Here is a 27,251-nt window from a genome sequence, read left to right as displayed (position 1 = left end):
ATGAGAGCTGGGAGGCTGAGCGTTCCCAAGGCGATGGGCAGAATATGGCTGTCGTGGCAGAGAGGAGCGCGGCGGGTGTTGAGACGAATAAAAGAGGCTGAATGAGGAGGAAACGATGAGAGAGGAAGTGAAATGTAGAAAACATTGGTTATTGTTGATGCAGAGAGACACACAGGCTGGATTTTGGTTTTGGCTTTGCAAGTTATTAAAACTGAGCTAATATGAATAAAAAACGTTTTATCAAGCAAAATACCAGCAGAGCTTTTTATTTAAATTCAGTATAGTTTGGAAAAGATAAATATAAGTTAAAGTCAAGGATTAGGCACAAATATGTATGAGATTCTTATAGAAATGAAGATTGGTATATAGACTTAAGAATGTAAATTCAAATAAAAGTGATGATCAATAATCATAAAATACAACAAACAACAAAATCCTTAAGCATTCAAACATAATTAAAGTAAATTTACTATGTTATGCCTGTTCATCCTGTAGATGAATTTTAAACATTTAAACCTCCTTAAAACAGTGGGAGAATCTAAAATGATGTTAATATTAAAGTTGTTCTAGTCTGTCCAAACAAACTTGTTTCATTTTTCTATTCAAATCTACCCTAAAATGTAGGGTAGATTTTATATTTGTATTTTTTTTTTACAAATATAAAAAATAAAGCTTAAAAACTACAATTATATTAGAAGCAGATTACCTAAAAATGGTGCAAAATGAGCTCAAAGAGGTAAACTAAACCAAAAACCCCAAACAGAAACACTCAGACACTGAAATATCTATTTTATATTAAGAATTTAGAGCTTCTTGTGTATTTTTTATTCAGCGACATGCTGAAGTCTCCATGCATTAATATTAAAAGGGCTTAGTGAAAAAGACAAACATAACCAGGTGGATTATTATGATTAATGTTAAAATGAAAACAAATATTTAAAGATCAAACTACAGCATCTACTAATCCTGACCAAATTCTCATTAACTTTAACATGTACTTTTGATCTTAAAGGATTGATGACAAACTACTTACCTGACTTCAGAGAGCTTAAGTTATTTAATATTTTAAATCCCGGTGCTTCGTTAACTTACAGTTAAAGATAAATTATTAATGAAGATGGCAGCGTTTGCAAACATTTACCTCTGTGTAAATCTGTGTAAAATATTTAACTTGCATTTCAGAAGCGCCATATGTGGAGCATTAGGAGGTATTGTCTGGAAACCTCATTGAGTATTTTTACATCCAAACTGAATCAAGACGAACAAAAACAGCTTTTCTGATCTGCCTTTGCTGATCAGATTGATCAACATGATCAATCTGATCAGCTGTCATCCTGGTGTTTTCTTTAATCTCTAATTAAGTTAGATATTGAAAAGTTGGGATTTCCTTCAGACATTAAAGCTTAATTGAAGGAGGATCTGGTGAATAAAAAATTTAATTTCACAGATTTGCACAAAAATGCGAGTGTAAAGTGAGCAATCTCTCTGAATCTTATTAAATTTATGTCTATTCTCAATTTTAAATTAGATCCCAGTTATTCCTGATTTCACTGCTATGCTTTGTCGTTTAATAAAAACGGTGAACTTTATTAAAAAGGGACAGTACACAGCTCAAACGTAAATATCACTGTTTAATGCTACGTACCAGATTATAGATTATAGGTCAGCATTCCCTTGACTGGTTACATAATAAAAAAAAAATAGAAAATTGCCTTTTAACAGTACGACAAAATGGTATTGCAGCTTATATTCTCATTGATCAAATCAACTTTAAAGAGTATGCAAAAGAATCAAACATCAGAGGAGAACCATTTGCAAGTTTATAACTAAGACATATTACTAAATAATCTAACATTTTCAAAACTCAGTAACTTTTTTTCCAGGGTTTTTAGAGTCAAGAAGTCTAAGAACATTATTACCAGCCTGACCAGAAAAACGTGCATAAACGTTCATCTGCATGAGAGGTAATAAGTTTAAAATTTATGAAGCCGAGTTTAATCATTTGAGTTTCTTATATTCAAGGGTCGCCCCGAGATATTTAAATTTGGTGACTTTGTAATTGTGTTAGGGGGTTGTAAGAAAAAACATCTTTAAATTTAGAGTCATACATGACTGACTGAGCCAATAATGATCCTCTGATACACAGTTGTTAGCTTACCGGATACTAAGTCAGTTGTTTTATATAAGACAGAATCATCAGCATACGTCTGCGGTTTCACATCAACACGCTGTTCAGTAGGATTAGTAATATAAAAGTTGAATAATAAAGGATCTAACACGGATCCTTGTGGGATCCCCTAAAAACCATTTCATGTCTGAGAACAAAACATTTCTCACCAACCATCCTGTGTGAGTTTAATTTTTATTTTAGTTTGTTATTGTTATAAATTATGGAGGAAAGGGTAATAAAAATGCTCTGGTCTCACATATAACTCAATTCAGTCGTATGTTATTATCTGGAGAATTTATATTAAACTTAGTTCTTATTTGGGTCCGCAGACATAAAAATTATAACCCCCAACTGAACAATATATTTTGTTTATTATGATTGATTTATTAAGGCAAATATTCCAGAGGTGAATAGTTTTTATAGTTATTGTACCCTCATTTCTTCACACGAGAAAAAAAGTAAAAAATAATTATAACTGGATTGTTTGAGAGTTTTATACCCAGACATGAGTCATATAGACTCAGACGGGTCTAAATGAAACAATCAAAACTACAAAATGGTTGAGGGACTAACTGCATAGATTTTAGATGAAAACATCGTTGAAAATTGCATGTGATGCAGCAGAGATAAAACAAAGTGACTCACTGGCTGTTCCTGGGCTGAACAGTGAAGATAAATTAAAATTAATATGAAAGGAAGACAAGTTTTGTTTTTAGACGGCTACAACAGCTCTTTTTCTTAATTCTTTGTGATTTCCTGCTGAGGTTTTTTTTAGAACCCGAAACCCATTTTTACTCTTAGGTTGTTGTCAGTTTTAAATAACCTCCATTTCATTTCTGATTTTAGGATTTAAAATGTAAAATTTAGCAAAAGAAGGATGGATTTTTATTTTCTGTGGGATGAAAAATAAAACACAAATTCCAACCTGAACATTTTTCTAGAACCTTAGTGTTTTTCTTTGTAGAAATAAACTGAAAAAAACTGTCAAAAACCCGAGTTTGCCGTCATATCTAAATTTAGAAACAATAGCTGATTCTTTTTTAATTTAGCCAAAGTTATTAAGAGCTATATTGGAAGGTCAAAAGTGTCTCTTGTGGCTCCGGAGTTGCAGGTTGTAAACCTCTGGTTTACAGTTTAGCTAGCAAACAAAGCCACTGACAATAACAATAAATAATCATATAAAAATGTTTATATCTGCACAAAAAACTAAAACAAACAAAAAAAGAAATCACTTCAGTGTTTGTTCCCCAAAAAACTAAAAAATGTTAATTAAAAGTGGCACAAAATAGTTGGTAAAAGTTAGGCCGATTTGTTTGTAATTTGGTGCTACGTGCTGCTGACCTAGGATGACACCAGAGGACAAATTTGGTGGCGTCAGGAGTAGAGCGATGCATCCTGAGGCAGTTTTCAGCGCCGAACAATCAGTGCAGCAAATGAAGGTCAGCAGACAGTGAATGTCTCAGAACCACCAGGGTTTTGCAGTGAAAAAATTCAATCAAAACTCAGATCAGAACCAGAACTTAAAAGAAAAAGAGAAACTTCATTTTTAGAAATAGTCTACAAAGTGTGCCTTTTAAATGCAGTTTAGCTTCACTTATTTTCTACACTGCATGAAACACAAAATCTTACCGAGTATTTCTTGTCTAGTTTCTAGTGCAAAATATCTTAGTATATTTGAAATAAGGCAAAACTAAGTTACAAGTAACTTTTTAGCAAAATACAGGAACTTGTTTTAAGTAAGTAATTCCTTAACAATGTTAACAAATTATTTTACTTATAACAAGACACTTCTCCTATGTTTTATGTATTTTGATGTATGGAAAGACAAACTGTTTCAAAAACCTCCTCATGAGTCACAACTGACAGGCACTTAATTGCCGTTACCTAGCAACCCCAGTCCATCACCTAGCAACCATAGCAAAGCCCAGCCAGTTGCCTAGCACAACACAGAAGCTTGTTTAAGTAAATATATTTCTTAATATTGGTTAATAAAGTACTAGTTCCACTGGCAGATTATTTCACTTGTAACATGGGAAAAATTTATTGATATAAATAAAATAATCTGCCACTGGAACTTAAATATGACAATATTTAAGAATTATTGATTTAATAGTTAATATATGTTGCTGAAAAGTTACTTGTAAGTTAGTTTTGTCCTACTTCAAAAATACGTGGTAAGATTTTGTTTTTGCAGTCTAACCTAAATAAATTAATCGGTCTCTAAGTACTCTGTTCATTCTGCAGAAGAAACGGGAACAATTATCATTGGATCCAGATTTGAACCGTACTCATTATCGCATGGATTAAAGTACGGATACAGCTCCTCGGTAAATAGACACTCAGTGAAAGAGTAAATGTGTACTGCTCTGACCACGTCAAAGAACGATACTTGACCTCCGTCGTAGTCAACAAAAACCCCGACATGCTCCACTTTCCCTGTACACACCGCCTCGCCTGGACAGCTGAAGGTTTCAAACTTGTCTACTAAGAACCAGATGGCCCAGAGTCCAGAGTTCGGACTCCGAACTATCGCCCCGTTCTTATGGAGCGACGCCGTTGCCACGCCCAGACACCACTCTGTCTTTTGGCCCACGTGAACCTCAAAGTAAAACCTGCATGAGGAAAATCCTCTCTGCCCCACAACGGCGAGATGCTGAGTGAACATGTTGGGTTTTCGGGTCTGGTTTCCCCACAAACCCGTGCCCATGTTGTACCACACCTGCTTCCCGTCAGCGGATAAGGTGAGCATGGGGTGAGCTGTGTCAAAATCCAGCACGATGTTCTCCCCGTACTGCTGCATGTACCTGAGCGTTGCCTTGTTTGATGTGTCCGTGCTGTTTGAGAATCTGTTGAGTTCTTCGTTCAGTTTACCCAGTAAGTCCTGCAGTTGAGACATTGAGTTTCTCACAGATTTATGCATGTACTTCACCTCCAGGTGCCTGATGAAGTTGTGTGTGGACAGGTCCACGGTGTGTGGGAGGAGGGACTGGTTTGGGTACCTCTTGAGAAAACAGACTGGGTCTTTAATGTCCTTCAGTTCTTCCAGATTCTTTGCCGTCACCTTCAAAGAAGAAATCTCTTTTTCCATGTCTGTAATTAACCCCGTTGCTTGGTTCTCTGCTGCTTTCTGCTTCTCTTCAAACACCTTTATGAGTTCCTCTTGGGTCCTCTTAATCTCAGTAACCAACTCCGTTAGATCCCGACTTCCATTTTCTATCAGCTTTTTTGTATCCGACTTGCCTTGTATCAGTGACTCCTTTGTGTTTTGGACCTTCTGCATCCTTTCTTGAATCATCTGCTGCACTTTGGCCTCATTTCTCACCACCTGACACGTCATATCGTTGTATCCCCTCTGCACGGAAACCACATCGTGGTTGGCGTGCCGCAATCCGATGCAAAGGTCGCAAAGCACCGAGTTGTCGTTCCTGCAGAACAACATCGTCAGTCTGTGATGCTTCCTGCACACCTTTTCCCTCAAACTCTCCACAGGATCAACCAACGTGTGTCTCTTTAGCTCAAAAGCGATGTCATGAGGCTGAAGATGGCTGCCGCAGTACGAAGAGACACAGTCCAGACAGGATTTCACAGCCTGGCTGCTGCAGATGTCACACTGCACCTCGCTGCCACAGCTGACCGGCTGCTGACCTGCTGACCTTTCGGTGTGAACGTTCCGGACATGAAGAGACTTGAACTGTGATAACAGATCTGCAATGAAGATGTTGACCTTAAGGTTGGGCCTGTTTGGAAAGTCTTCCTTGCAGATCGGACATTGGCAGACGAGCGTGGTGTCCCAGTAGCACGTGATACAGGGCAGGCAGAAGTTGTGTCCGCATGGTGTGGAAACGGGTTTATTGAAGACGTCAAGGCAGATGGGACACAGTAAGTGTTCCTCGGTTAAGAGACTTCCACCGGATGCCATTTCTAAAAAATACAAAGCCCAATTACATCAAGATAATGTGCTAAATGTCAGAAATGAATTAAGACAGACTTTTTCTGGCTCATAGATTCATGCTTTGAGGTCTGACCTGCCAATTCTGATTTGTCCTACAACAAAAACAAGGAAAATGATTTAAAAAAATATTTTTTTCAATATTAGATCCTTCAAGTAAAATTGCTTGGCTGTCATCTCTGGCTGATTGACTGGAGCATCTCCACTCAGTGTTTGAACTATTACAAAGTGTACCAGACATCACTTGGCTGTTCTGGTGATTTTTGACTGGCACACAAAAAACCCAGGAGAAAACCAAAACAAAAAAAAATATTACATAAACCCCATAAACATTTTTAAGAAGTATCAGGATTTTATGGTATTAAAATAAAGATTTAAATTTAAATAAATAAAATATCTATTTTGCTCTTATTATTTTTTAACTCTATTGATTCTAGCATAATCCTAAATTATATATTACTCTAATATATATTCCAGTTTTCTTTGAGGGCTTTTCTTATTTTGATTAAAATATATACAGCTCTGAAAAAAATTAAGAGACCACTTAAAGTTATCAGTTTCTCTGAATATACTCTTTATATGTATATGTTTGAGTAAAATGAACATTGTTCTTTTATTCTATGAACTACTGACATAAATAAAAATTTAGTATTTATTGACAGAAAATGAGAAAAGATGCAGAACTTTCAGATGTCAAAAAATGCAAAGAAAACAAGTTCATATTAATTTAGAAACAACAATACCGATGTTTTAACTCAGGAGTTCAGAAATGAATATTTGGTGGAAGAACCAGGAGGTTTTCAAAGGGGTTCAGTGCAGTGGTCTCTATTTTTTCCAGAGCTGTGTTTTTAGATAATTTAATAAAACCTTTAGCACATAAATGAAAGACAAAACTTTGCACTGATTCCTGGACATAGGTAGTAGTTTAGAATCCAACAGAGAATTAAGGAATTAATTTTAGGTTCTCTAAACGCTTTAAAATACATGCTGATGGTTGCAGACTGAAAATTAAACAAGTTTTTAATGCATTTTAAGAATATGATCACTGATTAGAGCTGATCAAATTCAAAACTCTCTGGCTGATTGATTGGAAAATATCAAATTAACATATTACGGTTATAATTTTGTTTAGTTATGATTCTTACGTTTTTGATACATAAGAGAATAAAATGTACTTATTGTACAAAAATGTACTTTGAGTACTCACTGCACAAAAACATCAAACTGACATGAGTTGGTTAATTATTTAGGCTTTCTGCTGCTGTTACTAGCCTGCAGTCTGCTGCTTTACAGATATTACTCTTCAAGTCTCAAAAGATCATTATAGTAGATGGGAAAATGGATAGGGGTAATTCCTGGAAGAAAACGTGTTTAAGGCTGCAAAAAGACTTCAGACTGGTACTGTGTGTTGATCTGTCACATATAATCCTAATGAAATACATCAAAGTTTATGGCTATAGCTGAATTTGCCTCTGTGAAAGTAACAAAGCACCATTAAATGGTTTGTTGCTAAGAGTGAGTAAAAGGCACTTAATAGAATTAGACATAATAACCACCTCCTTTAAAGGAGTAAAGCAGAAATTATATATTTTATATATAGATCAGTAAAGTTTATATAAGCAACTTCCTTCTCAGATAATGGTAACAAGCTTCCTTATAAACCAAAAGATAATCACATAAGCCATGTATCTTTTGAAGCAATCTGTCAATGAATACACACAAAGGGTTACTCAGACAATGTGGTGGATGACCCACGCCCTGTAAATACCAGCTATTGTCATAAAACACATGAACCTCTCTGTTTACAGTCCAATTTGTTTTATGTTTACTGTGCCAGACAAAACAAAACCAACATTGAAAAGCTTGAAAAGCCACACAAAGCTCGCACTGCATTTTCTACATGCATCTACTAAGCATTGCTTTTCTCTTTTTACTTCCTTTCCAAGTGTAGTCTTGACTTTAAAAGGGGGGAGCTGCAGGAAAAGTCGAAAGACTGCTAATTAGTTTGTTTTTGTGTGTGTCCTTACACTGGTAAAGATGACGTGTTTCAGCTCACCTCTTCTGCTGCTTATCTGGCCTGTAGGTTACCGCTGTGTCCCCATCCCCACAGATTGTAGACACAAAACTCAGAAAACAAGAAGTTTTGTAGTTAAAGGGAACAGAAATATCAACATATATGTGCTGCTGCTGAGAGACGTGGACGGCTGAAGCTATAAACACTCGACAGGAAAACCTAATTTACTTTCTGTTTCCTGCACTACGCCTCTTAAAGGGACAGGCACGTATTTCTTGTGTGTGGAGATTTTTCATGTTGAAGGCTGTTTAAGCTCCCTAATCATTCATAGATATTCAATTTTTTCTTCAGTAGTTTTCTCACACCTCCTGGATTTTACTGCTCTCCATCTTCTCTGCATCCAAACTGGATCAAGTTTGTGTGTTTGCTGCAGTCAAGCAAAACCTTTTGAATGTGTGTGTGTGTGTGTGTTTGTGTGAGTCTGTCGGTGTGTGTGTGTGTGTGTGTGTGTGTGTGTGTGTGTGTGTGTGTGTGTGTGTGCTTTAGGACTTGCATCTGGGTGATAACGTTCCTGGATGGCCGAGCTGTGTGTGTTGCTGAGATAAGTCTGTTGCACTAACGCTGGAATCCTTCCACCATTAATCATAGTTCAGTTCCCGCTCGACTTTGAAAATCCCCCAAAGATGTTCAAGGGGAATTCACCCAAGAACTAAAAAAACAAAAATAAATTAAAAGTTGTGCAGCTTTCTACCTTAAGATTACAAGGTAAGGACACAGATGAACTGAACTGTTGTTGTTGCAAAATGAAAGAGAAAGAAAAAAATAAAATAAGAGTGAAAATAAAAAAATCCCCTCACTGCCCCAACAGTTTGAATACAGTTAACCTATAAATGAATGATCTGAGTCATCATATGACATCACATTAAGATATTTGGTCTACAAACAAGAACAATCAGTGAAATTTTGTGTTTTTGCAGTTGGCCATCACATCAAATAGTTAGCCTTTCCAATTTTCCTGTATTTGTTGCTGCTTTGCAGATAAAATGTCAATAGATGCAACAACCCACTAAAAAGGACCATGATGAAGCGATAAGTGATGTTATTTACTTCACCTTTTAGCGGTTATAGTGTTATGGTTTGAGTGATTTTTTTAGTTTTTGCTTTTAAGTTGGATAAAAATTAGAAGTTCAGATTTGCCTTCTGCCTAAAATGCCTTCAGCTCAAAAGCAAAGGGCTGATATTCCAGACTTAATTGAGTTCCCTTTAATTAAATGTTTTTCATCTTCCTAGTTCCAGGCTTTTGGTCTCCCAGTTTTAATGCCATGTTCCAGTTGTGCTTGGAACTGGAAAATTCCAAATTGCCAGTGAGATAAATCAACTGGAATACCCTCCAAGGTCGGATTTCCCACTGGGAAACTGGGAGCAACTACCCCCAGTTTCAACTTGTAAGGTGGAGTTGACGATTCAATATGGCCGCTACTCACATCAACAGTAATAAGATGTGGTGGAAACATGTTTATTTAGATACACTTGTACAAGTGAGTCAAAAATTAATGCTACAGGTAGCGCCTGCGACTTTAAAATGAAATAAATAAATAAAAGTGCTGTTTGTTTATAGAAAGTAAAGCTTAAAATTATGTTTCTTAGAGCTACCGCTAACATGTCTACGAGCAACGCCACGTTGAAACTCCAACTTCTTAACTAGAACGTTGTTACGTTGGGTCTGACGTCAAAACCTGCTCCAGGTTTTGTGTTTAACTGGAACGCAGCACAATCTCTGCTCTGGGTTTGTTTTTATCATTTTCATTAGCGCTGCTGTTGGTTCTGTTTGATCCTCAGCACATTGACTGCTCTACATTTTGTGGCCTAATTCTGCTACACTTTGATGTCAGCAGTTTCCCCTCTCAGTCCGTCTAAGCTTCACTCTCATGTTTTTTTTCCTCCTCAGAGAAGATTACTCGAGCTAGCTGGTGTTGCATTAAGGCGGGTTTGATCGTGCTCAGTGTGGATCGGGTGAATCCTGCTGTGGGACTGGACATAGAATGATCCATGCTAACTTTTATGTCTTGATGAAATACAGACATGGGGATAATGTGATCTTCTTCTCCTCACAACATGCCCTTCTTATTCACACTGACCTAAATCCTCCTCATTTCATCCAGAACATCTTTTTTCTCTGCTCTTCCTCAGCAGTTCCCCTTATCTGCTCTTCTACCTCCCTGCAGTGCCTCTGTCTTGCTCTGAGGGATTCACCGAGTTGGGATACTACAACGGCACCGTGTCCCAGACGGATTCTGGTGCCCCGTGTCTGAAGTGGACTGAGTTTCCAGACTATGTCATGCAGTATCCGGGCCGCGGCCTGGGCGACCACAGCTACTGCAGGAACCCGGACCGAGAGTCCAACCCCTGGTGCTTCTTCAGGCAGAACTCAGGCGCTATCGGCTGGGCTTACTGCGACTGCCACCAAGGTACGTCAACACGTGTTCAGGTCCGATTACACTCGTCATCAATTGTCCCAGAAGTTATTGTGATAAACGATAATATTGTGGTCTTGAAACTATATTAAGGTAATATTAAGGTAATATTAATGTGACTACGCCCTGCCAATGATCAATAAACTTTCATTTCTATTGAACATTTACCCTGGAACTGACATTGTAAATATCCAAAGCTAATAAACAAAACAACAAATAAAATGGATGCTGAAGTTTCTGTAAACAAAATTACAGTTGAGACTAAAAATGTCAAGTTTTTTTTTTGAGAAAAACAAAACATCATGCAAATGGAAATTATCAAGCTTGTTTTAATTTATTACGTGACTAATTGAGGTTTTTCTTGAAGTAAGGGTTGTGTTCAGAAAACCTCACCCATGTGTCTGGTAGACACTATTTATTTTATGTACTAATTACAGACTTCTTGGCTTTGTGAAACGTCAATGCTACTTCTCCACTGCCGTAATTGTGATGGGTCAAGCAGAGACAAACCCAACACATGCATGTAGCATGATGTAATGGGACTCTGCAGAGTTAATTAACAGCTTAGGTCAATGTCCATTCATTTTCCGGAGAGGTTGTGAAGCGTGATTTAGTGATTATATTCTGATTTTGTAGCAACTACACTATAATTAGTGACGTTAACTTGTACATTTATTTAATGATTACGTCTTCATTACAATTATTACTACTCAGCAGAGATAGATATTTGTGCTTTGCGATTTTCAGGGGCGGTTCGTCTGGTTGGCAGCGCGTCCTCCGACAGCGGGCGGGTTGAAGTTTACCTGAATGGCCAGTGGGGGGCGGTGTGCAACTCCCACTGGACAGACAGAGACGCGACTGTTATCTGCCGGCAGCTGGGTCTGAGGTATGGAATAAAATAATACTGTAATATGTAATCTGGTTAAGTTCAATTCAGTTCAGTCCGGTTTGAATTAGATTAAAAGTTTATTTAGTTCAGTTTAACTAAAAGACGTTCTGTGGATTTAGTTAATTTATTTCGACTAACTTCAGTTCTGTATGGATTCAGTTCAGTCACATGAACTGAATATTTAGATTTGTTTTTATTCTGTTAAGTTAATTTCAAATCAGTTAAATTAAAACCAGTTCAGAGGATTTAGTTCACTTAATTCTATTCATTACAACTCATTCAATTGATTACAGTTCACCTTAATTTGATCTGTTTGATTCAGTTCAGTAGAAGTTAATTTATATTCACTTTGATTCATTTTAATTCATTTCAGTTCAGCTCATTTAAAAACAGTTGGTCAATTATTTTGATTTAAATTCTATAAGGTGAATTGATTCAGTTCAGGTTGGTTTAATTACATTAAATTCAATTTGATTTAATTCAGTTCAGGTTATCTTCCAGTTCTTTTTGATTTAGTAAAATTTAGTTTAGTTCAGCTTACTTTAGTTCAGTTGAGTTAAAATCTGTTCAGTGGATTAATTTAGTTAAAATTTTGTTCTCCTAAGTTATTTTATTTTCATGTCAACATCTACCTTCAGTTCTGTTCAGGTGATTTTTAATTTAGGCAATTTAGAATCTGTTCAGTGGATTCAGTTCATTTAAATTAGGTTTAATCAAAATTGTTCAGTATAATTCCAATCATGTTAGTTCAGTTCAATCATATTTGAGTTCATTTAGTTTGAATTACAGTCCATTTCCTTTCAGTTCAGTGCTATTACATCCATTCAGGTACCTTTAATTCAGTTCAGTTTTATTTATTTTAGCAGGAACTCGTATTGATCGGCTGAATGACAGTTTAGTCCAATACCATCAGATTTCGATTCCAGTCTAGTTAAAAACATCCAATTTACCCTGCAGTTCAGCACAAACTGAATCTAGTTCAATGCAGTCAGATTCAGGAAGCACCTGAATGATTATATCTCCCTGGATGAAAGTGGAAAGGATAAAAAAAAACCACTCTGCTCCCATTTATTTTTTTTAATTTAATCTTTCCAGTGATATTGGTACTGCGCTCCAGCTCTCCCAGTTTGGCTCAGGCTCTGGCCTCTTCCATTATGAGCGTCTGGGCTGCCGTGGAGACGAGGATGCTCTGAGTAAATGCCGAAGCAGGACGTTTGTCACCGGTGACTGCAGCCATGGAAACGAGGCGGCTGTGGTGTGTGCGCCACCTGAAGGTCAGCGTGACTTCTCATCAAAACTACACCTGAATATTTTCCCCGTCACACCTGAGCTACAAAGTGACCTCTTTTCTTTGTGAATAATCCCAACACTTTAGGCTCACATATACTATAAAATCCACTTTCCTCACAGGTAGCGGCCCTCCGCTGCGTTTGGTGGGAAGCGAGGAAGACTTCGAAGGTCGTGTGGAGGTTTTCCACGCGGGCCGGTGGGGCTCCGTCTGTGACGACCAGTGGGACGACAGAGACGCCGAGGTGGTGTGCAGACAGCTCGGTTACGGGTATGTCAATCCATATTTTTGTCATCTGAAAAATAAAATCTGTTTAGTTTTGACTCTTATTAAAAAAATTTCAAAGAAACGTTGCAAAATATTTTGTTTGTTTGATGTTTAACATATAAAACCAAACATAAGTTGAGTAGTTCCCTTTTATTAAATTTGCATATGGCTTAAAACTCAAGTTAAGAAGAAATTTTAATTTCAGCGTAATTACATTTCATGCCTCAACAAATAAAGATCTTTTCCCCCACGCATTTAACAATCTGTTCAAAAATCCTTCAATCTGGTATTTTTCTTTACTTTAGTCCTCTTCAGAATCACTAATCAGATTTTTATTTGTAAAAAAAATGTGAAAGCCATGCACAATTTTACAATTTTGCACAGCTTTGTTTTTGTCAAACAATATCACACTGAAATACGTTGAAGTTTAACAAAAAGTCAAAGGGAAATAAATGCTTTTGCTATACGGATATTTATTTCATTTTTCAATGTTTTCAAATTTTTTAATAGTCAGGTTTACCTGTACAGAACATTTCATGAACAAGGCAACTCAAAGTGCTTTAAACCATAATAACATAATACAGTAACTGATTATGTGAAACATAAACATTACATTTTGTCAAAAGTCATCAAAAGAACAAAGATAATACACATCAAATATTGATAAATGTTCCAGTTATTATGAATGAAAGGCAACTCTAACAAAAACAAAAAGTTAATTAATGCATCTTTGGTTAAATCTGTCAAATCAGAAATCTTATTATTTTAGTTCAAATGAAAACCTTTGTATTCATATTTAACTAAAGTTTATTCTACAGGCTGATTAAGTTTTACTTTTAAACAAATGCATTTTCTGGTTTACTTTTTTAAGGCTAATAATAGAGAGAATTTGTGACCACGATAAATGGGACTTCATTTCTTTAATCTTTTCCTCTAAAACTACATAGAGCTACGTTTGTTAAAGAGCTTCATTAGGCCGATTGTGTTACACAGTGAGCTGGAAATATTGAGTGACAGGAGAAACTGGGAGAGCAACTAGTTCTTGCCGTGTAGATGAGGAACAATCCAGGGGAAACACCTGTTTACGTTGCATCACTGCAGGTTTTCCTCTCCCCTCCAGCTGTCAAACAGCCAATAAGTTGTAACTGAGAAGTGAATCCCATGTTCAGCTCTGGGTTGCATCACGTCTCCCGAAGCGCCAGGGGACGGCTCTGTGTCTGTGTTTGTAAATAAAAGAAGAGCTGACGTCGATCTGCAGGTGTTCACACACCGGGGCGCAGACTCATGTTTGACACGTTCTGACAATTCAAAGCAAAATGGTTGATGTTTTTTGTAGTCTACAGGGTCCAGTTTATTAATATTGTGAGTTTCTGTGTCAAACTTGCTTCATGTTGCCAGACTTCTCAAAATTCTCCCTGGACTAAGCCGACAGCTTCAGATGCAGAGAAATAAATAAAGATTCAGCACAAAAACAGTCCAAGTAACTTTATTGGATTTATTATATATCTAAATTAAAAATACTAGCATTTAAAATGTTAAAACAATTTATTTGGATCATTGCAGCTTCCTAAATTCAGTCTGTTTTATTTTTTATTTTATTTATTTATTTTTACAAATAATGACACTAAGTGAATGCTTAGTAGGTATTGTGGTATAACCTTATGCGCATATATACATATTTACGCTAACATTGTTGAAATTCCAATAATGCATGCCAATCAAAGACACAATTATTCAGTAACAGCTTTTGCTAGACCAAAAAAATAAAAATCCAAAATAATGTTCATCTCACTGCAGATTCTTAGCACTGACAAAACAGAGCCTTTACGAAAAAAAAAGGCTTTTCTATACAAGAGTCCAATTAATGAACTCCAGTAAAATATTTAGCCCACGACAAGCTGATTGTCCACAATCCCATATAATCTGCAGCTGAAAACTTTTGAAATTTCCCTCAGATGTGTCCATTTCTCACAAAGTTTGCAATGTAACTTCCATTAGAGTTAATGTATTAAGCGTTTTGTAGAAATATCCTGATTATTTTCATTCACAATGTATTGAGATTTATTTTTGTTTTATTTCTTTTTGTTCAAATAAGAACAAAAAATAAATAAATTCCTTTCTCTTTATTCACGTCTCAGGTTGGTGGTTCCAAACAAGCAGCGTCCACCGGCGACGTTTTCATTCTAGTGTTTTTCTTTCCCAATCATTCACAAAGTGAGAATCACTTCAGCTGATTCTCCCTCTTACTCCTCTCTGTCAGGAAGTGTTTTGACTTCTTGGCTGATATGTTTATATATATTTGGATTGAGCAAAAAAGACTTGCAAGCCTTGTGAATATGTTAAACCAACACCTTTAATTGGCAAAGTTTTGTCAAATTGATAAACACATTAATAATAATGTTGCCTGAATTCGGAAGGTTTTTATCCACTAAAATCACACACAGTGATGTATTTTACTTCTGCAATAAGCACCTTTATTTCAAAGTTTGTAACATTATAATAATGTGGATGTGTTTGGAGGAGTTTCCAGGTCTCCACGGCTCCAAAGCATCTGTTTCTGTTGGTTTTGCTGCTTCTCTTTGCTTTCAGCAAGTCACCTGCAGGTTGTCTTTAAGTTAAACATTGATTTCAAACAAGCAGAAACACACAGGGACAAAAACACATCCGCAGCAGGGCTTTTATAGCATTTCCCCATCAATAAGTTATGGCTACAAGGAGCCACCCGGTAGCTATTTATTATTCAACAAGGATTTCTTATATGTACTTTATACAGCATATTAGTTTGAAACATTTAAGTAACTTTGTGTGAGTTGCAGGGGAGCTGCTGTGAAGAAGGGATGTATTCAGAATAAAGCGCTTTTTTATTCAGTGATGACAGATTTGATCTTATATTTTCCCACAATACCAAAACTAAGGAATTCCTGAAAGGCAAATCCAAATAAATATACATTATAAGAAGCCAGTGTTTCCTGTTCTGACTACCCAAAAAACGTTGACGCAAAAAGTGAAAACATTTTTAAAATGCAACAAAGATTATTTCTGGATTTATGCAATACTTTTTTTCCACATAAAATCTGTAATGTTTCTTTTAGACCAGTTTAAGCTTGATTGGCATAAAGTGTGTGTGTGTGTGTGTGTGTGTGTGTGTGTGTGTGTGTGTGTGTGTGCGTGCGTGCGTGCGTGTGTTGCAGTGGTGTGGCGAAGGCCTGGTCGTGGGCTCACTTTGGCCAGGGATCAGGCCCCATCCTGCTGGATGCTGTGAAGTGCACCGGAAACGAGCTGTTCCTGGATCAGTGCCCCCACAGCGACTGGGAGCAGCACAACTGTGACCACATGGAGGACGCTGGGGTCTCCTGCAGCCCTTATACAGGTTAGGAGTAGACTAGTGATGGTTGGGGTTTTGGAAAATGTCTGGGTTTGGCATAAATGCAGTTACTACAATGAGTGGAAGTCAATCCAGAGTCCTCAGTTGTAGAGGTATGACGATGTGTCTGTGTTATGAGCTATAACCTAAAAACAGAACTTCTTCTTATGGGCCCCACAAGGAGAAGTTGGTTCGCACAAAGTAGTATTTGTTGGGAAAATGGCCCTTACACTCCATCAAATACAAGGCCACACACACAGAGGTGTGAGATCCTCCTTCTGCTACCCACAACCCCCACGATGGCACAAGTTTCGAAAACTTTATGTCCTCAGATTTCCTGCTTGAGCAGAGTCCAAAAAATAAAAAATAAAAAAATGCTTTCAGGACACAAATTGCAGATAGATAAGTTATCTTTTTTGTTACAGTGCTCATGCCCCACTCGTCCACTCCCATTAGAATGCCACCCTGGGAAACAGCCCGTGTGAAAAACCTTGGCCAAATAAACAAACACTCTCATCAGGCTCATAGCAGCTATTTATACCTCCTGAACAACAATAAATTATAACTATCCTGTCTGAGGCGAGCAGGAACTAACAGGAAACGGATCAGTTACTGTACCTAAAGTGAGCTCAATAATTAATCTGAAAGTTAAAATGAATGAGAGCAGTTTTGTTTGTAAGCATCAATGTTACCTGGTGACCACAGTGAAGATTTTGACAACGTTTCAGATGGCGTGGTGCGTCTGGTTGGAGGCGACACTCCCTGGGAGGGTCGGGTGGAGGTGTTTCACAATGGCGACTGGGGGACAGTGTGTGACGACCACTGGAGCCAGGAGCATGCAGAGGTGGTTTGCAGACAGCTGGGATACAGGTAGGAGCTGTAACCTTGCAAAATGCATATTTAAAATGAATTTTTATTGTAATTGTAATAAATGTTTTTTAAAAGCTGTACTTTTGTGTGTTGGTGCAAGTCTCCACATGTTTTGGATAGGAATGCAAGTTATTGAGTTAATCTAAAGTTGATTAATTTTATCAATCAACTAACATTTAATTAAATATTTTTTGGGGGATTTCTTGCATTTATAAAAGGTCTGACCATCCTTTCATAACATAAAGGATTAGTTTTTCATAAAATGCTTCATAAAAAAAGAACATAATTAAAATTTAACATTGTTTTGTGTCAGTTGTATTAAATGCTGACCGAATAAACACAATATTGCGGTTCTCTCACACACTGGAACAAGAGCAGCAGGAATGTTAAAACTTCGCTCCATGAAACGCTTTTAGCAGACAAAAAACTTTGCTTTTTGGGATCATGTCTTTCCCCGTCATTTTATAATTTTGTTGCGTTATTCCCACCGTAGTATCCTCACCTTCATAGCACGTCAGTAACATTTCAATGATAAGTTGACGCTGCTCCGCCATGAAGCTCGGCTGAAGGAGCGCTATTTTAAGGTGAAACTCAACGAGCTTGTCGAGTGTCTGTATTTCAAAACAGAACCGCATAAAGTACATTTTCCATCCCACACCGGACTCCTTTTGGACCATTTCTCTTTCCCTTCTGGCATAGTGCCGCCGCCATTTTTGTTTCTTTATCAACAGCTCCCCTCTGGGATGACCAGCAGCGCCCTCTGCTGAATGGCGGCCAAACTACAACAGTGAAGAAGGTCTAAGAAGACTTTCTTGAGATTTAGGTCGCTTGCATCTTGAAGAAAATGTTCATTTAATATTTCAATTAAAAAATAATACAAATAAATAAATAGGCGTTTGTTCATTTTTATCAAATAAAATTTCTGTTAAAATGTTGACATGTTAATTTACAAAGATTTTTTGTAAATTAACAAATTATTTTAATTTTAATTAAATTTTTTCACATTTAATTTCTGGAAAAATATTTTAAGAAAGACTTTGTCAGACAGCTGAAATATTTGGTTCCTCCCAGGTAACTTTGATAATTAAAAAGTAAATGTTTCCAAATATACAGGATTTATTGAGTTATTAAGTTAATCGATTGAAACTAATTTTAATCTAAATAACCATTATTTATTAGAATAAAATAAATAATCTAATAGCTATTAATTAACTGAGTTAATTAAGTGAATTAATTTTTTAATTCAATTAATTCCCTTGTCTTCTCGCATATGAAGTTAGAAAGATAAATCCTCTATGCCATCTTAACTTTTCAGGGGTCATACTGAGGCCGTAGTGGATGGGATGTTCGGGGAGGGCGTCGGTCTGATCCTCCTGGACGACGTCCACTGCGAAGGATCTGAGACTTCCCTGCTGGACTGTCGCCATGGGATCTGGGGACGGACGGACTGCTCCCACAGCGAGGACGTTGGCGTTCGCTGCAGAGGAAGATCCAGCCAGGAAACCAACGAAGTGCCGGTCATCGCACCTTCAACAGGTAACGCACGGAGACAAATATGTAGAGTAAGTGAAACTCAGGCCAGATTTTAACGTTCTGAAACTTTTCACTGTTTATTTGGACAATGTAACTATCGCCACTTCAATCAGGCTTGTCTTCAGCCCAGGCAAGTGTAGGTCATTTAAACATTTGATTTTAATTAATAACATGTTTATGGCATCTGTGACTTCAGAATTAGTCTTAAGTCTGTACAGCATAAAGATGAGTCCACTCCACATATTATTATAAGCTTCAATGTATTTTATTCGATTTGTCTGTGATAGACCAGTAAAATAGTTCATAACAATTATTCCAGCTATAAAACATTTATACGTGAAATTATTTGCCACTGGAACTAGTACTTTTTCACCAATTTTAAAGAATTATTGATTTAAAACAGACTTCTGTATCTTGCTGAAAAGTTACTTGAAAGTAAATTTTTCTTATCTTAAGCATACTAAGACATTTCCACTTGAAACTAGACCAAAAATACTTAGTAAGATTTTGTGTTTCTACAGTGAAGTCTTTGGCGTTGCATGTATATTTCTTCAGCTTCAAAAATTACGCTCTACTTTGTGATATTTTATCAAATTTAAATAAAGCACAATGGCATTTATGGTTATTATGTGACAAAATGTGAGAGGATTAACAATGTAAATACTTTTGCAGGCCACTGAACGTGACTACGTTGTTTCTAGATGTCAAACACATGTGTTTGTGTGTCTCAGAGTTTGCTGCTGATAAAATAAAAGCTCCTCTGGGGTGCAGGTCTGCCTGCCAACATGTTCAGGTCATTAGAATGAGAATAGCTCTCGAATGCAGAGGCACCAGATGACATTTAACTCCGTCAGCAGACACATAGTTCAGAGCATCCCAGCAGACTGGGCCCTGCAGAGGAACATGCGCGAATATGAATGCAAATGAGTTTTTCTCCCTGCCAGGACCCCTGGTGCGGCTTGTGGGCGGCAGCAGCAGGAAGGAAGGTCGAGTCGAGGTGTATCTCCATGGAGACTGGGGAAGTATTTGCGACTCGGGTTGGAACGACCTCAACGCCGCCGTGGTGTGCAGACAGCTTGGACACAGGTTTAATTTTATATAAGAGTTTGACTCTTTCTATTTTAATCTGTGCAAAAAAAGAGAGATGACTTCCACTGATGTTTGTTTTTCTCAGTGGTGGGGCAGTAGCAGCTAGAGGTTTCGGTCAGGGGAAAGGGCCCATCTATCTGGACCAGGTGAGGTGCACTGGGAAGGAGGAGTTCCTGGGCGAGTGCCCTTCACTCGGCCTGAACGTCCAGGGCTGCAGACGCAGGGAGGATGCAGGGGTGAAGTGTGACGTCGAGCTGCGGAGGTCGGCTGCGAAGACCAAACCTCGGGACGAGAGCTGCGGGATGAGGAAGCTGGTGGAGGACGAGGGGAAGACAGGAAGTCAAGGAGAGAGCAGCACGCTCAGGTAAACCGAGGGTGAACATTGATGCAGAAAAATACGCACAAAGACATGAACAAGCTTCTGGATTTACAATGGCTCCATCTAGTGGTGGCATGAGGAAGCTCATCATGATTACTCCTATTGGCGGCGCTGTTTAGAAATTACTAAGATAATAATTTAAGAAGCTCTTTGTAAAGAGAAGTATTCAAATATAGAGATAAACATTGTTTTATTAGCTGTCTCTAGGTTTGGAGTTTGATTGGTTTCCTCGGTTTTACTGAGATGTAAAAAATGAATTATTGGACAAGATAATTTTATCACTTCATAATAAATCATACTTGATTATAATCAACCTGACCAGGGAAAGTTTCTTTATTATGCATTTGCTCCTAGGACGACGTGGCCCTGGCAGGTGTCGGTGTGGCTTCACTCTCGAGAAGGATCTGGTGGTCCTCTCTGCAGTGGGACTCTGATCAGCCCCTGCTGGGCGCTCACGTCTGCTTCCTGCCTCAGCAGGTGAATCCGGCTCCTGACTCTTCATCACTTCCTGTAACAAAATTATTCTCCAGCGGGAGCCGTTCACTGCTTCCTCCTAAAGCGCCCTCCGTTCCTCTGCTGCAGGTTCGGCAGCGACCCGTCCAGTTACGTGGTTCGTGTCGGGGCGTCGGAGCAGACTCTCAAACCGGAGCAGGTCGTGGTTCACAGGAAGTTCAAAGGTCAGAGTGGAGGCCACGACCTAGCGATGCTGAGGCTGCCCAGCGCTAAGGGCCACTGTGTGACGTTTGAAGCAAACACAAACGCAGCCTGTCTACCTGCTGCCGACTCTGCCACAGGGGCAAAAACTGGATCATGTGTTGTCATGGTTACCACAAGCTGGACTGGACCGGGTTTGTGATTTTTCTCCCATTCATCTTTGATAAACAGCATGCAGAACAACCAGAGGCATCCTTAAATAAAACATGAAAACATTGTGATTTAATGATTAAAAGCTGAGTAAAACATTTACCAAAAAATTCTTTTGACTTTAATCTTATCAGTTTGAATATTTTCTAAAGTTTTATATTAGTTTTTACAGTAAAATGTTTCTCAAAAGGATGCCTTTATAATTCCTAAAACTGCCCATGAGTAAATAAAATATTAAGAACATAAAAAAGACTAAAAATCAATGATAAAAAAAAGACTTCTACCACAACAAATAATCGGAGTGATGACAGTAATAATACATGTAATCAAGCTCTTCATTATATTCAGAATGATAAATGATAAATAATTGATACTAATCACAATTACATACAAATTAAAAATTAAAGTAAAAATCCACAGTGGATGCCATCATGGACTCAATGAAGTATTTCATATCAAAACAGGACACAGAACAACTGGTAAAAAGAATAAATAGTGGAAACAACAGAAAATGATTTAGAAATGTTTAAAATTTCCTAGATTAACTTGACAAAATATCAAAGATAATAAGAAATAAAGTTAAATATTTGGACAATTTTCTGTGTTGCTATAAAACTCGTCAGTTAGTGTCACTCTGGCGCCACCTGTTGTTGGATAGACACAAGGAATTCAGTGAAAGTTGCCAGAAACTACCAGAAAACGTTCTCCTAAAAGTTAGGATAGGACAAAGAAATAATAATTCTAATTAAAGATATTTATTTTCATCTACTTTCAGTCTATTTAAGACAAATGAAGCACAAACTACAGACAGATCCTCCAGGCAAAACAGGGAATGTTTTGTGAATAAGTAAGAGACGAGGTTAACAGATCACCAGAACACAATGATTTGATCAGCGCCAAAATAAATAAATGAATGAATGAATGAATGAATGAATAAAATGCAAAAGCAGAACAGAAAGTCCCTGTTTTGAGTTCTAGACATTGTCATTCATAGAGCCGCATTGGTTTTCAGTTCTTTGTCCTGTGTCTCTGCTTCTTTTCTTCTTCTTCATAAGAAAATGAGAATGTTTAAACAGTGTATTTAAACATTTTACCAGTAGATATGGTTTTTATACGTGGGCCATATGGGCAGTTGTCCAGCGTCATCACAAGCAGATTGGAGGTGAAAACTCAGGTCTATGTTGGGTAGGACTTTATGGTGCATTCACACCAGCCCTGTTAAGTCCGCTTTAAATGAACTCTAGTTCGTTTGTCTAAAAAGTCTGGTTTGTTTGGGGACATGTGAAGGTCCAAACTCGGATGCGGACCAAAAAAGTGAAGTCTGATCTTGGTTCAGTTGAAGTGAACTCTGGTGCAGTTACAATTTTGGTCCAAGTAAATCCAGACTATCAGGTGAAAACGGCCAGAATCTGGGGTCATTCACTACTATCATGACTCCACTACAAAACCGTCACACTTCTCGTAATACAGCAGAGTTTGCATTTTGTTTAGGAATTAAATCCTCTGCTCAGTTAATCAAGTGTTGACGTTTAAAATATTTCCTGCATTTTTGTTTCTCACAGACTCAGTCGTCGCTTCCTGGGTCGCTCTGATGTCGTCATGGCAATGCAAGAAGCGCTTCGGTAACAGTTTCTCCAGTCACGGCACGCTGTGCGCCGGCAGTCCGCCAGACACCAGCCTCCTTTACGGCGACGGTTGCCAGGGCAACTCCGGTGGCGGGCTGTTGTGCCAGGAGGAATCAGGCCGATGGGTCGTGACTGGGGTCGTCGCAGGGGGCTACGGCTGCTCCGATCCGTCCTCTCCGGCGCTGTACACCCGAGTGAGCCGCTTCAGGAGCTGGATCGACGAGGTCATCGACACGCACGGGCATCTGGAGGAAACGCACGCGCCCGCAGCGACGCGAAACGAGCCCACGCGCACCGATGATGACATTTCACACGATGAACACTTCGACCCGCACCAAGAGCTCAAACACACACACACTCATCAGCAGCCCAGCTTCAAGAACACACACATGTTCCACACAGAGGATGCAGACAAAAACAAACAGATGGAGGTCTGATTGAGGCCGTGCCATTGGCTACCACCTGTGCCACGTGACCACCCGGAGGGAGGAAGTAGCTTAGCATTGAAGCATTTTTACTAAGAGTTGAGGCAGAAATTGGTGTGAAGTTTGGGATGATCCAGATTAACAGCATGATAATTATCAGGGACAAATCTGAACAGCATGACAAAAACTATTGGAGGGATTTACTGAACATGGTCACAGATTAATCTATGCTAATCTAACTTATTTATTTGTCCTCTGTGTGAGTTATTAGGAAAATAGCGAAACTAAATCAGAACATATTTAGGCTCTCTGTAAAAACCTGAGATGAATCATGTAGATAATCCCCTGCTTTTATATAAAACTTCATGTGTGCTTATACTTTTCAAACAGGGCTCATTTCTTCAGGTTGTTGTCTTAAAAAGTTACAAGTGAAAGTGCCGTAGGTAATTTAGCTGCTTAACTCAGGACCATACCACTGCTTTAGCATGCGCTGCTGTATTTATGACCTCTGACCTGCAACTTAGCACTAACTAAGATGAAATAATTAATGGTTGTTGGTGTCTTAGTGGGGGAAGCGTACAATAATATTAGCGGCTATAACCTTTAGCATAAAGTTGCCGTCTGCTCTGGCCTTCATCCACCACAAGGGGGAGCTACAGCGAAGGATTACTATTCTGGAAAAGTTGGCTAATTATTTTCCAGGTCTGGGTAAGTATGGAAAAAGAAAAGAAGATATGAAAAAATACTGGTAATTTTTGCCTTCCATTTTTTTCCATCTTTTGCTCACTCTTTCTTTCATCCACTTACGTAACTCCAGTATTTCAGACTTTGTCAATTATTTTTGTTTGGTAGTTTGTTCATTTAATCCTTCCTTCACTTTTTCCTCCCTCCAGTCCTTAAGTATTCTTTCTTTCTCTTATCCTTCTTTTCTTTCTTATGTCATCCATTTTTATCCTTCAATTTTCCCTTCTCTTATCTCAATTTCTTTCTTCCTTGTTTCCCTTCCTTTCTCTGTTCCTTCACTTTTTCCTTCTCTGTCCTTCCTTCTTTAGATCGTCCTTTCTTTTGTCCTTCAATTTGCCCTTTATTCCTTCCTTTTTCTCTTTCTTTTATTCTTCCTTCCTTATTTCCTTCAATATTCAAATTGAACTTTTATGGACTAAAAGGACAGAGAGTTGAGGAAATGTGGGTCTTCTGCTGGACTCCTTATATCCCAGATAAACAATGTTTAAAATTCCTGATATTTATGGCGCTGATTGATCGTTTACCCTGCGACAGCCTGGCGACCTGTCCAGGGTGTACCCCGCCTCTCGCCAGGAACGTAGCTGGAGATAAACACCAGCAACCCATGAGGGACAAGGGTGAACAGAAAATGGATGGATGGATGATCGTTTACCCTTCAAATAAAAGATAAAACATGGAGTTTAACAAACAAACTCCATGCTCCCCTCTCAGGTTAAAGCCTTAAAGTGATCAGAGACAGCAGCATAGCAACAGTTTTAGTATCTTTCTATATTTAAAAGCAGCAAAAACAGTGGTATGGTCCTTTTAAGCCTGTACAGGAAATTATCTCGTTTGAAAGCCATTGGACGCCTTCCGTCAGGTGATAAATATCCTTTTTGTATCGCTCTAGACCCATACAGTAGATAGTTCCTCAGATAAATGGATAGATAGCTGCTGCTCCTGAGTTTAGATAGTGTTAGATATCCAACCTGCAGAAAATATCAACTTAACTCAGGACCAACCACTGCTTTAGCATGTGCTGCTGTATTGAGCCTCGGCCTGCAACAGCACTAATTTTCTGTGTTGCTATAAAACTGCCGTTGGGGTGTCACTGGCGTTAATGGTTATTGGTGTCTTAGTGGGGAAGCGTACAAGGAATCTAGTGCAATAACCTTTGTAAAGTTGCCGTCTGCTCTGTTACCAGAAAAAGTTCTCCTAAAAGGATTACTATTCTGGAAAAGTTGGTAATTATTTTTCCAGGTCTGGTAGAAATGGAAAATTTTCAGAACAGTCTATTTAGATATGAAAAAAAATACTGTGATGGTACGCTTCATTTTTCCATCTTTTGCTCACTCTTTTCTTTCATCCAGATCCCCTCCAGGCAAAAAATTATTTTGTTTGGTAGTTTGTTCATTTAATCCTTCCTTCACTTTTCCTCCTCAGTCCTTAAGTATTCTTTCTCTTATCCTTCTTTCTTTCTTATGTCATCATTTTTATCCTTCAATTTTCCTTCTCTTATCTCAATTTCTTTTCTTCCTTGTTCCCTTCCTTTCTCTGTTCCTTCCTTTTTCCTTCTCTGTCCTTCCTTCTTTAGATCGTCTAACTTTTCTTTTGTCCTTCAATTTGCCTTTATTCCTTCTTTTCTCTTTCTTTTTATTCTTGCTTGTATTTCCTTCAAATTCAAATTGATAATGGACTAAAGGACAGAGTTGAAAATGAATAAAATGCAAAGCACAATGTTTAAAAGTCCCTTCCTGCAAGATATTGTCATTCATAGAGCCGCATTGGTTTTCAGTTCTTGTCCTGTTCTTTTTTCTTTCTTCAGCCTGGCGACCTAATCCAGGGTGTACCCCGCCCTCTCGCCAATGTTTAAGCTGGACAGTGTAAACACCATTTTACCAACCGCGATATGGTTTTTTAAGGGTGAACAGAATGGGCAGTTGTCCAGCGCCAGATGGATGGATGATCGATTGGAGGTGGTTCACCAGGTCTATGTTGGGTAAATGGCATTCATAATTCAGCCCTGTTAAGTCCGCTAAATGAATCCCAGTTCGCTTGTTCAAAAGTCTGGTTTGTTTGGGGATGCTCCCCTCTCAGGTTAAAGCCTTAAAAAAAAGTAGTCTGATTCTGGTTCTGAAGCTAGCGAACTCTGCAGTTACATCCGGCAGTATCTTTCTGTATTTAAATTGTGTGAAAAAAATTCAGTGGTATGGTCCTTTTCTAAAAAAAAAAAAATACCAAAAAAGATATTTTGTGTAAATTAAAAAAAAAAAAAAAAAAAAAAAAAAACAAAAAAAACACCAAAAAAAAAAAAAAAAAATAAAAAAAAAAAAAAAAAAAAAAAAAAAAAAAAAAAAAAAAAAAAAAAAATAAAAAAAACACACAAAAAAAAAAAGCAAAAACAAATGAGACAAAAAACTTAAAAAAAAAAAAAAAATGAGGAGGAAAAAAAGCAAAAAAAAACACCTCGCAGAAAAGATTAACAAAAAAAAAACTTAAAATATGAAAAAAAAATTGGGGAAAAAAAAAAAAAAAAAAAAAAAAATCCAATTAAAAAAAAAAAAAAGATGAAAACCAAAAAAAAAAAGAGTCAAACAAAAAAAAAAAAAAAATTAAAATTTAAAAAAAAAAAAAAAGTTAAAAAAAAAAAAAAAAATAAAAAAAAAAATATAAATCAAGACAAAATTTTTGTTGAAAAAAAAAAAAACAAAAAAAAAAGAAACAAAAAAAAAAAAGCAGATTTTTCTTAAAATTTGTCAAAAACCTTCTTACTTATATTAAACAGCTGCCTCAATAAATTGATGTCAAATTATAGTCCCTGATCTATATGAGTAATAAAAAGTCAAAATTACAGTCACAAATAAGCACAAATATTTTCAAATTAGTACCACGAACACTTTGAATTTTATTGCAGAAAAATCACAAAAACAATTAAAATTCCAGAGGAACTGAAAGGATGTTCAATATTATTTAATTTTAAGAGTTTATTGATATTTTAAGTTTAGTGACCAGGTTTTATCAATATATTCTGGCACAACCGGCCCTTTAAAAGCATTTATGATCTTGATTTGGCCCAAAACAAAAATGAGTTTGACGCCCCCTCAACAGGAGGAACTGAGCAAACTGAAATGATGAAATACATAAACTTTAAATTATCGTTTGGATTTGTCAAACCCAAGGAGAAACAGTTTTCTCCTGTAACCTGCTTGTTCCATTGTCAAGGGCAGAATTCAAGCAACAACCACCCTGACTGGAGGCCATTTTGTAGTTTGGTTCGTTTGCATGTGAGCCACAAACGACCCATATTTGGATGACGGTAAACTGAGCA

General features: G+C 37.6%; 2 protein-coding genes and 1 long non-coding RNA gene across 4 annotated transcripts in view; 1 reads left to right on the top strand and 2 right to left on the bottom strand.

Moving 5' to 3' along the window:
• si:ch73-127m5.1 (neurotrypsin) overlaps window positions 1-24,919 on the top strand; it is a 31,810-nt gene extending 6,891 nt beyond the window's left edge. Inside the window, exons 3-14 of the mRNA XM_044102959.1 lie at window positions 10,359-10,601; window positions 11,355-11,493; window positions 12,592-12,770; window positions 12,907-13,054; window positions 16,243-16,421; window positions 17,144-17,285; window positions 18,601-18,821; window positions 19,763-19,904; window positions 19,993-20,271; window positions 20,641-20,763; window positions 20,869-21,134; window positions 22,713-24,919. Of these exons, the coding sequence (XP_043958894.1) occupies window positions 10,359-10,601; window positions 11,355-11,493; window positions 12,592-12,770; window positions 12,907-13,054; window positions 16,243-16,421; window positions 17,144-17,285; window positions 18,601-18,821; window positions 19,763-19,904; window positions 19,993-20,271; window positions 20,641-20,763; window positions 20,869-21,134; window positions 22,713-23,212 (2,561 nt within the window). The 3' untranslated portion in view covers window positions 23,213-24,919. The remainder of the gene's footprint in view (window positions 1-10,358; window positions 10,602-11,354; window positions 11,494-12,591; window positions 12,771-12,906; window positions 13,055-16,242; window positions 16,422-17,143; window positions 17,286-18,600; window positions 18,822-19,762; window positions 19,905-19,992; window positions 20,272-20,640; window positions 20,764-20,868; window positions 21,135-22,712) is intronic.
• Window positions 1,612-8,554, bottom strand: LOC122823385 (E3 ubiquitin-protein ligase TRIM39-like). 2 transcript variants are annotated; one of them, XM_044102960.1, is made up of 2 exons: window positions 8,176-8,553; window positions 1,612-6,091 (listed from the first exon to the last, which is right to left on the bottom strand). In XM_044102960.1, the coding sequence occupies exon 2, from the start codon at window positions 6,087-6,089 to the stop codon at window positions 4,404-4,406; it is 1,686 nt and encodes a 561-aa protein (XP_043958895.1). In that variant the 5' UTR covers window positions 6,090-6,091; window positions 8,176-8,553; the 3' UTR covers window positions 1,612-4,403. The 2 variants fall into 2 exon arrangements, with proteins under 2 accessions (XP_043958895.1, XP_043958896.1); XM_044102961.1 differs by having other exon boundaries at window positions 4,278-6,091; window positions 8,147-8,554.
• On the bottom strand, window positions 12,947-18,677 carry LOC122823386. The gene is made up of 3 exons (XR_006369326.1): window positions 18,594-18,677; window positions 17,108-17,299; window positions 12,947-13,079 (listed from the first exon to the last, which is right to left on the bottom strand). It is a non-coding gene; the product is annotated as an uncharacterized LOC122823386 (long non-coding RNA).
• Window positions 24,920-27,251: the final 2,332 nt, after the last annotated feature.

Source organism: Gambusia affinis, linkage group LG20 (assembly GCF_019740435.1).
Source record: "Gambusia affinis linkage group LG20, SWU_Gaff_1.0, whole genome shotgun sequence".
In the NCBI taxonomy this organism is placed as follows: domain Eukaryota; kingdom Metazoa; phylum Chordata; class Actinopteri; order Cyprinodontiformes; family Poeciliidae; genus Gambusia; species Gambusia affinis.
The sequence above is the reverse complement of the archived record's forward strand: the minus strand, read 5'-3'. Positions and strand labels throughout refer to the sequence as shown.

Bases quoted from the DNA above. Each gene is read 5' to 3' on its own strand.
- LOC122823385 (XM_044102961.1), bottom strand. From the start codon at position 6,089: ATGGCATCCGGTGGAAGTCTCTTAACCGAGGAACACTTACTGTGTCCC.